At 42.7% G+C, this 9,833-nt stretch overlaps 1 protein-coding gene across 1 annotated transcript in view; it reads right to left on the reverse strand.

Annotated features, from left to right (window-relative positions):
• Nucleotides 1–6,755: 6,755 nt before the first annotated feature.
• opn4b (opsin 4b) overlaps nucleotides 6,756–9,833 on the reverse strand; it is a 32,382-nt gene continuing 29,304 nt past the window's right edge. Inside the window, exons 10-11 of the mRNA XM_030775133.1 lie at nucleotides 8,191–8,256; nucleotides 6,756–7,004 (exon numbers count right to left, since the gene is read on the reverse strand). Of these exons, the coding sequence (XP_030630993.1) occupies nucleotides 6,756–7,004; nucleotides 8,191–8,256 (315 nt within the window). The remainder of the gene's footprint in view (nucleotides 7,005–8,190; nucleotides 8,257–9,833) is intronic.

Here is a 9,833-nt window from a genome sequence, read left to right on the forward strand (position 1 = left end):
CTGGGCTGCCACTCTGTCGGATCACGGTGACCTGAGGCTGGGGAAGAGACAAATAACCAGGCAACTCAAAGGTCTTCACTTTAAGACTCTCGTGATAAGACCAACACGCCTTGTTAAATAACAACATGTACAAATTTTTACAACAGCTCACAGATTCTTGGCTGGTGTGATGTTTGTTTGTGTGCGTGTGTGTGTGTGTGTGTGTGTGTGTGTGTTTGTACACTTCAGTATTTTGGCACTTAACTCCAGTACATTGCATTTCCTCAGCCATTATTTAGGCAATCCTCTTTTGGCCCAAAACATAGCTCACTGCTGCCCCCTCTCAGTGGTGGACATAATAGCATCCCCTCTGTTCTCACAGGGTCAGAGTGATAGTCTCTATTCAACAATCTATCTTCTCACACATCCCGTGATTCACTCAGTGTCAGTGCATAGTCAGTCTAAGCCTCAGTCAGATCCCTGCGTCATATCTCAATGAGAATTTCATCAAGGACAATGTGTAATTTGTCTAAGAGGATGTGCAAAACACATCATGAATTTGGAATCCATAAAAAAAAAAAAAAAAAAAGAAGAAGAAAACAAAACGTAGCATATCCTATGACATGCCATAGATCTTTGAAATATGTTCATCGTAACTGAAAAAGAATCACACAGGGTTCGGTGACATGAATAAGTAACAGAAGATTGTTCTTATTACAAAGTAACAACATCTTGTTCATTGTTAGACTTGACTCTTTCGCTCGTTCGGTTTGAGTCATGTGGACTGTGGACTGTCTCACAGGGAAAGGCCACAGAAATAATTTCCATGCTTCGCCCTTGTGAATCCCAACAAGCTTTCTCTCCTCCCTCTCACTCTCTCTCTCTTTCTCTCTCTCTCTCTCTCTCTCTCTCTCTCTCTCTCTCACTCTCTCTGTCTCTCTCAGAGCCCATCAGGGGAACATTCCTTTTCCCATCATGTCATGCTGAGCCGCAGAGCGCAGGTATTATCATGCAGATGTGGCAGTGTTCGGAAAAATACATCTCCCCCATCATCCCTTGCTCAATTTCTTTTTACTCCCTCTGTACCGATTTCTCCCTCTTTCTCCCTCTCTCTCTCCCTCTCTCTCTCTCTCTCGCTCTCTCACTCTCTCTCTCCCTGGCTCTTCAATCTGAAAAATGAAGCATAGGAACGTATGGTTTCTTTATGTCTATATGATGTTGCTTCATTGGCACCAGTTAAATCATTTTGTCCTTTGTCTTAATGACTCTCTTTCCTGTATCATTCATATTCACTGTCCTGCTAACTCAGCAGCAGAGTTTACTGGCCTCATGATGAGGGCTCTCTATAGACGTTATGTAAAATCCCATCTGCAAGTTGTCTCCATCAGCGCCCTTCAGCAAGGGCTTGTACACCAGGAACATACACACATGCAAACACACATACATACGCACACACACACACGTACGCACGCACACACACACACACATACACACGCACACGCACACACACACACATACGCACGCTCATACATACATACCTACACATGCTGTGTTTGCTTTCGCAATTGCCTTTATGTGGCTGTTTTGCCATTGTCTTTGTACATTATACAAGCAGATGGCTTCTCACTGCAGTCCCAGTGTCTGCACAGGTTTCAGGTGGCAGAGGCAGATGGACCAAACCCTGAGAGGGCAGTACCTGGGCAAAGAAGTCTCTCACACTACTGTCACAAATGTCCTGCAATGGTACAAATACTGATTTTTCTGTCTGCTTAGGCTATGAGAGAAATGTGTCGGAAGGTACAATATGTGAACGATTTCATACACACATGAGAAATAGGCAATACGGTCGAGAAAATTGCATGTTTAATATGAAACTCAATATTTTCAGCATCTATTCTCAGAAGGTGAATCCTTTGTTTTGGTTGTGCCGGGACTTGTTTGAAAGGCATTTCACTCACAGTGTTTCAAGGCAGAATGTATCATTAATGTCAGCATGGGTGAAAATTATGGCTCGCTTTAATCTGAATTACAAAAACAAGCCTGTTGGTCAGCTGAGCAGATTAATGGAAGTGACACGTTACCTGTGAAAGAGATGAGTTGAGCAAGAGTGCTTCGTGCACTGATAAGGTCAAGAAAGATTTTTATTAACATATTGTATGATTTATCTCAATAAGATATTTGTACTTGAACTTATGGACCTTTCAATGACGTTTGTAGACATTCACTCTACATGACTGCAGTAGAAATCTAAAGACTAACAGTTAATCTCAAAGGTAAGATTTGCTGCTGAGATCAGTCAAACGGCTGACATACATTACCAGTCCTCTTCCAAATGCATTTGTAAAAAAAAGCAATCTTTAGGTTCACTTGTCAAAAATGCAGTGTATGATTTGGAGCACTGAAGCTCTGTAGCAGAAGCACTGCTGAGCTGAAGTGGCATTTAGATAGAAAAACAGCCCTGAGTGTGTTATCGGAGCCCGGGGGCGGGGGGGGGGGGGGGGGGGGCATCGGTTTCCAGAAAACTCATATTAAACTTGCGAGTGAAGACTTAGAATTTCACATCACGGCAAAGAACGGGGTGTGTGTGATCAGTGAACTGACATCTAAGGGTGCCCTAAAACTGGAGAATAAAATGAACTGACAGGGAGTTCAATTACTATAGATAATGTCCAGACAGTAGATTATCTGAAATGTGCCCATAGTGGAATCAATTAGTTTTACTCAGACAGAGAGCGGAACTGGAACAAAGAGTTATTTGGTTCATATGGATCTGATGAAGCTTTCAAAACTAAGTTTGACACAATGGTCTTAGGGTCTATAAACTTAAAACACAACACTGACAAACCCTTTTGAGAACATCATCAAACACAACTCACCATATTGAGTAATGGCTTTTATTTAGAAAAATAAATAAAAACAACACTGGAACACTGAAACCATCAATAACAAATTATGTTAAACTAGATTCTCATACAGATGTTTGTGTGGCTTTTTTTTTACATGTATCTTGAAATCTCACTGCAATCATCAAAAGACTTTTTTATTTATCTCATTTAAAATGAAAGTATTATTTATTATACACATCAAAATTAGACTTAAAAACTTTGAGCAGAGAACATCAGTACAGTACAGCATGTCAAAATTGTAGTAGAATAAAAAGAGACTTGTATGTGTCATAATTCATTCAAGATTTATCTCCACCTGAACACAACCTAAATTATTCAATACACAAAGGCAAGCAAAAAAAACAAACAACAAATTTAATAAACAATTCATAAAAAGAAGAATCCAAAGAAAACGTTATGTGTTCACCCAGATTCCTATTCACACAGTTTTTCTGTGTGTCTGGAGACACACACACACACACACACACACGCAGGTCCACACCACTCAGCCCTAATGGTCCACAGTCAGCCAGTGCTGAAAAGGTAATGGAGAAAAGCAACAGCACAGCACTCCATGCTCTTCTCCCAGTGGCCTTCTGTGTGTGTGTGTGTGTGTGTGTGTGTGTTTTGAAGAATCATATGGTGAGAAAGCTTGGCTTTATCCTGCCTGTCAAAGCGAGGGTTCTCTTTCTTAGCACATAACCATATGTATACATTCTTACAGTAATACACCCATAACAAACTGGGGTTTAAAAATATATATATATATATATAAATAAAAAAAAGAGAAGCTGTTGTTCTAATTCCTGCTGTTTTAGTGCTGCCAACATCGTTCAGATCTTGCTCAGTCTCAGGCGTTGTGTCACGGGAAAGATGCCGCATCAGAGAAAAGCAATTCATTAACATGCTATTTTTAATACCTGACCTGAAGATGTGTCAGAGGCAAAATGCACAATCACATAATGAGGAGGGTTGAAACAGAGCAGCAGAGAGAACTGTATCTTTCTATAGTTTGGGAGGTGGATGACAGGCTTTTGTTTTGTTTTGTTGTTGTTGTTGTTTTTCTTTCCATACTGGAGGGAGTAGTTCATTATCAGGCATTACTGGTTTGGCCCCATGGACAGATGGCTAAAGTGTTACACGGTGGACGGCAGGGGTTATTGGGACAGCCCCGGTCGGCGGCGAACCTGAGAAATGTTGGCTGGGGAGGACAGCCCCACCAGAGATGACAGCTGTGTGGGAGAATGGAGCTTCACTTTAATGTATCTGTTAGTGTACAGATTCACACATACACTCACACATACAAAATACGCTTGTACGCATGCATAAATACACACACACACACACATACACACGCACGCATGCACAGACAAACCAGACGAGTTGTTTAACTCACACTCTATAGTGATAATCACCTACTTCACCCTGCCACATCCCGTGCCCCCTCGTACGGCGTACTAGAACGGAAAAATCAATCCTCTCCCCGGTGGGATTTGGAAATGGAGGTTGCCAGGGGTCCGGATTTGCCACAATAACGGAGAGCCAAAGGTCAAACCAACTTTAGACCCCCCGTCAGAACATCAGAACAGTCGTCTCAGTTAATCGGCGGAGTTCTCTGGAACGTCCTTTGAACACTCTCTGAGTGACGGCTGGAACAGTCTGCGTGACCTCCTCATAAGGTTCAAACCATCCAACCGTCCAAAGCTTCCTCTGGCGTCTGAACACACTTCCGCGCTAAGATCTCTGGAACACAGGACATCACCCGACCGACCAGACGTCGGGGACGGACAACGCACATGCCAACACGGCCCTCACAATCTTCACAAAATACGCAGCAGCCAATCAGTACAGCTGTCTTGGAAAGTACAAGGTGTCAAACCAAATAAACATGTGTGTCAGAGCAGGGAGAATAGAACATGCTTTCATTAGAAAGGTTCTTAAAGCAAATTTCTATGATGTAAGCGTGTCCTTATGTTTGTGTGTGTGTGTGTGTGTGTGTGTGGACGGTTGGGATGATACTAATGGTTGTGAAGTGTGTAATAGCCAATGGGGGTTCACCACTCCGGTTTAAACTGTCAGTTGTTTGGCTCAGAACCAAGAGTGAAGTTGAGGACATTGAATTTCCACTGAAATTTGAGCCATCAAATGGCTCAGCGCTTCCAAAAAATCTAATCTAATCTTGTTAAAAGCATTTTGTTTTAATCCCTCAGGACTCACAGATGCCGTCATATTAATCCCACTTAAGTATCTTAAAAAAAAAAGTAGAAATCCAAATCCATTATCTGAGGGGTAAAGTGTGTGTGTGTGTTTGTGTGTGTGTTTGTGTGTGTGTGTGTGTGTGTGTGTGTGGTCCTTGCCCTGGAATGAGTCATTTGAATATAAAAAGTTAAAGTTTTGCTTTTGATATTCGCGGTCATCGGAATCGTTTCATCATCGCTGGCTTTGAACGGCAGTTTCCTCATGACAGAGCGACCAGTAAATACCATTGGGAAAAATGGCTTGGCAGTGACACTGCGCCCTAGGACCGACATCGTCATTGTTGTGTTTGATGGTTTAGCCAGGAGCTCCAACCTTGGCCAGATTTTCAAATACAACAAAAAGCCCTGATTCAGGTGCAGGGTCGTCCACGAACATCTGGAGTTGAAGAATATTTATATCCAATATTGATGCTCTCACAAAGAGAAATTTGCATCATCAATGACTTAATGTCTATGAACCTAACAAACAATGGAAAAACAACAGCAAAAAGAGCTCTTGTGAGAATGTTGGCCAGTCCAGCGAAAAAAAAAAAAAAAGTCGGCCTCCTCGATTTATTTTTAATTGGGAAAAGGAGAACTTCTCAGATGATCTAATGGAGGTTACTCCAGATGCTCAATAAAAGACTTATTTGCCTTAATCAGAATTTGGAGTGGCACACGCATTACGTCATCTGTCATTGTAGTAAACACATCATCTGTTGTACACACGAGCTTTTACTAAGCCACCTGTGCCTACCCAGCGGGAAAGAGTCTGTGAGATAGAAAAAAAAAAGAATTTATGAAAACTTGGTCAGTTGGTCACACTTTATATGAAACACAAACTGTCAGGAAGAAGATCCTTTCTTTAGCTACTAAGAGCAAAGGATCTTCAGATGACCTACCTGTCTCTGACTCATCCATTCCTCAAGCTATTGTTTGCAGGGTATGAGCCAGAAGTGTAGGAAAAAACAAAATGACAACTGTTGTCTCACTGTGTACATCTACACTTTAGTATCTCCCCTCATTTCAGCAGCCTACTTCTAACACAAGCCACCGTAAAATACAGAAACCGTTTTTTGTTTTTTTTAATTTCAATGTCAGACTTCTGTGGAACAATCATCTGCTGCCTGAAGCCAGTGTCTAAAAATCACAGATTTGGTATAGATGCTAAACCACTGTGGAATGATGGGATACAATTACAATACCCTGATAAATACAGCCGACGGGCAGGACTTGTAAATGTTCATTCACCATACAGCATTCACATTGATGTTTGACTACAAAAGCAGATCTTTTTCCGGGCCGCCTCAGGCTTAGCCTTCCCAGGGCGCCTGGAGGGGCGACTCACCGACTCATCACAGGGGGTCAAGGTGAAGCAGTACCTGTCACAAGAGAGCAGACACCACCAAACCTCGCAGACCGACCTGCAGGTGGCTTAAGTCTGTCATCAGCAATGAACAGAAATACTTCACAGTTCAACAGCAAAAATGCACAACATAAACACTTCACAGGTAGGAGACTGACATCATAGATAATAATTTTTTTTTTTTTTTTTTTTAAAGTGCATGCTGGTTTGTTTCAGCTCCCCATCTAGACATCAGATGATCCGAATGTAGAAGCGGGGAAATGTTACGGTGAGCAGACCGAACCGCGGTCAGAAGCCGTCTTGTGGGATGGCAGCGTCAATGGGAGAGCAAGGCAGCGGTGAGGCCACATGGTCCGAACCGACGGGCTCCAGGGTGACCGAGCCCAACTCTACCGCATCACTGCAGGCCTCTTTGGAGGTTCGGGCGGTGAGGTTACTGGACCTGTTTGTCAACGCCAGAGCTGGACTGGACTCAGAAGTGACGATGATGGAAGGGATCTGACTGGACGCTCCCTTTGGCTCTGTGACTATGGATGGCTGGGCGAGAGATAGAGAGAGACAGAGAGAAAGAAAGAGAGAGAGAGAGAGAGAGAGAGAGAGAGAGAGAGAGAGAGGCGAATGTGAGATTTTGCTTCTTTTTCCAGAGGTGTTTGACCAAAGGCTTGTAATAGGCCCTGTCCATCAGTGAGGTTTTGTAAGGCTGATCATGTGGATGAGCAGTTAAAGATCAGAGCTCTCAGAGAGAGAGAGGGAGAGAGAGAGAGAGAGAGAGAGAGAGAGAGAGAGAGAGAGAGAGAGGGAGAGAGAGAGGGAGAGCTGTAAACTGCTGCGAACCGAGAGCAAACACTCAGCAGAGAGAACAAAGGGGCCATTTGTTAAGTCAACATTACAACCAACAATAAATCCATTTTCTCCCTCAGTGGATACGGATTCTGAGAATTCGTGGAAGCCCTTGAGTCCATTAGCGGAGCCGCCTGTCCTGCCGAGTCTCGGCGGAGACCGAAAAAGGGGACAAGCGGCGTGAAGGACTTTTCTGCTTGAGCTGTCGTAAAGCTAACCAGAACACAGAAGATGTCAGGGTTTGTTTTAGGCCAACGAGAGGCTTGTGTCATTTCGGCTCTCCAAGTGATGAGTCCAAACTCACGAAGTGCTGTTGACGACGACCGTACTCGAATTGACCAAACGTGACGAGAGTCGTACCGCTTTACCCTCGGTACTCTCTGTATCTCCGCACTTACGCGCTTGGTCACGCTTTTCGCCGCTTATCTCCCGTCATATATGCATTATAAGCCATTGCTAAATTTCTACAATGCTTAAAATCTATGCAAAATGTATACATTTACCAGACTGTAACACTCTAATAAATACACTGACACTGATACTAATAAATAAAGAGGTTCCTTAACATACAGGACTGAAAAGCGCAGTGGATCTGGGAATGAATTGCCTCTCTGTTCCAGGAACATTCCAGGAACTTAGTACCTGAGCTTGATCAAAACAGCACCGAATGGTTCTTTGTGAGTGATTTGCCTGTACAAGCTACGTGAAGGTCATTCTGTACTAAATTCAGCATTCTTTATGCACTGAGACAAAGTCTTCTATGTATCGTTAGATGCATGTTTGAGACTCAGTTGAAGAGACGGCGATATTGGATGAGATTAATACATTTTGACTGAATGTAATTGCTTGTACTGCGGAGGGAGGAATTGATGAGTGAACCTACCTTGGAGTGCAGATGACTGGATATGCTGACCTCTGTTAGGCAGATGTCGTCTTTGTCTGCGAGGGTCTAAACCGGAAAAGACAAATGTCGAATGACAACTGGTAAATGATGTGACATAACACTGAATGGCAAATTAGAACAGTGCCTTATGATGCCTAGCCAACCATAGAAACAACGTCCAACATTTGCCAATGGGCACAATTCTCATGTCCCTGTGTTGTCCTGTCAGCAATCCTGAGGGGTTTTTGGCCTGAAGGAGAGGGCCAGTGTTGGGTGTAACACGGCACAAAGTAACACGTTACTTTAATATTGTTAGTATTCTCTATAATGAAGTAGTGCAAAGCATTGCAGTTTAAATTCCTGTAATTATATCACGAGAGCTTTCTGCAAGGCTGACGTAAGCGAGTCAATACAGTAGCTTCTAGCACAGAGTTTGCGTGCTAAGAAACAAATTACCAAAAAGTCAGAGCCCACATAAACGAATCCCGCATCTACGTTAAATCTCGACGCTCTTTTTTTTTTTTCAGCCTCGGCAGTCTTGTGCTGACCCAAAAGACGAACAGGCTTTCCAGCTAATGGTTTCAGAGACCTTTGTTAATGAGAGATAGCCACTGTTTCAGAGATGAGGGATGAGCAGCAAAATGAATTCAGACTAAGCAATGTTTCTGGTAATTGCGCTGATGCGCGTTTGATAACGCGCATTTGACCGTCTTTCAGACGCCTTTCTTTGCTGTAGTTTGTATATTGCTGAACTACTTGGCCACAAATAGCCTATTTTATTTTTTATTTGAAACAGTTTCTTACCTTAACCAAAAGGCCTTTTATTAATAAAGTATTGATAAACACTAACATAGCACCGAGGGAACTGCTGGGGGTCATCCTTGTATGTTGTAGATTTATTTTTGTGTTTTGCACATTTTATACGGGTTTTAAGAAGCAACTTGGACGTAATGACTGGTTCCAGAACGTAATGGGTAAAGTAATCCTATTACAGTCTGAGAGAAGCAATTAGAAATGTGTAATGGATTTCTTATTTTTGAGTAACTACCCCAGTGCTGGAGAGGGGAACAGAGGAGAGACAGAAGGGGGCAGAGTAGAGAGGCAGTAGAGAGTGGGTATGGCTGGATCCGTGAGCCTGAGTAAGGGACCTATAACAGAATGCCGTTCATGAGGATTATCTCAAAAGATCACCAGATTACACAGAGAGAATTATATATTCAAACTTAATCTCTCGGTCATGGCGCTTCAGACAGGTCTGTCCTGGCCAGACCTGGCCCTAAGGGCGACATACAACATGTGACCTTTTGCCCAACGGTTGACATAACATCCAACGTCTTGTTATTATATGGTGTTTTTACAAGGGGTAGACAGGGGTTATAAAATATATATTAGGACCGCATTTCATTGACCCTCTATAACGAGCAATTTATCTCCTGTGACGCAAAATATTTTCATTTTCATTTTCGTTATAATCAGACATTCCCTTTTGCACATTCGAACTTTGGGAATTATGAATTACAATGAATTATTTCCATTTCTAAACAGCATTGATCTGTCAGGCGGGTTAACGAACAAGAGGAAATCACTGAATGGCGGGTTATTGGTGGTAACTTTTGTTTTTTCATCCAGTCATAAATTCCATC

The sequence above is a fragment of the Chanos chanos genome, chromosome 5 (assembly GCF_902362185.1).
Source record: "Chanos chanos chromosome 5, fChaCha1.1, whole genome shotgun sequence".
Lineage (NCBI taxonomy): Eukaryota > Metazoa > Chordata > Actinopteri > Gonorynchiformes > Chanidae > Chanos > Chanos chanos.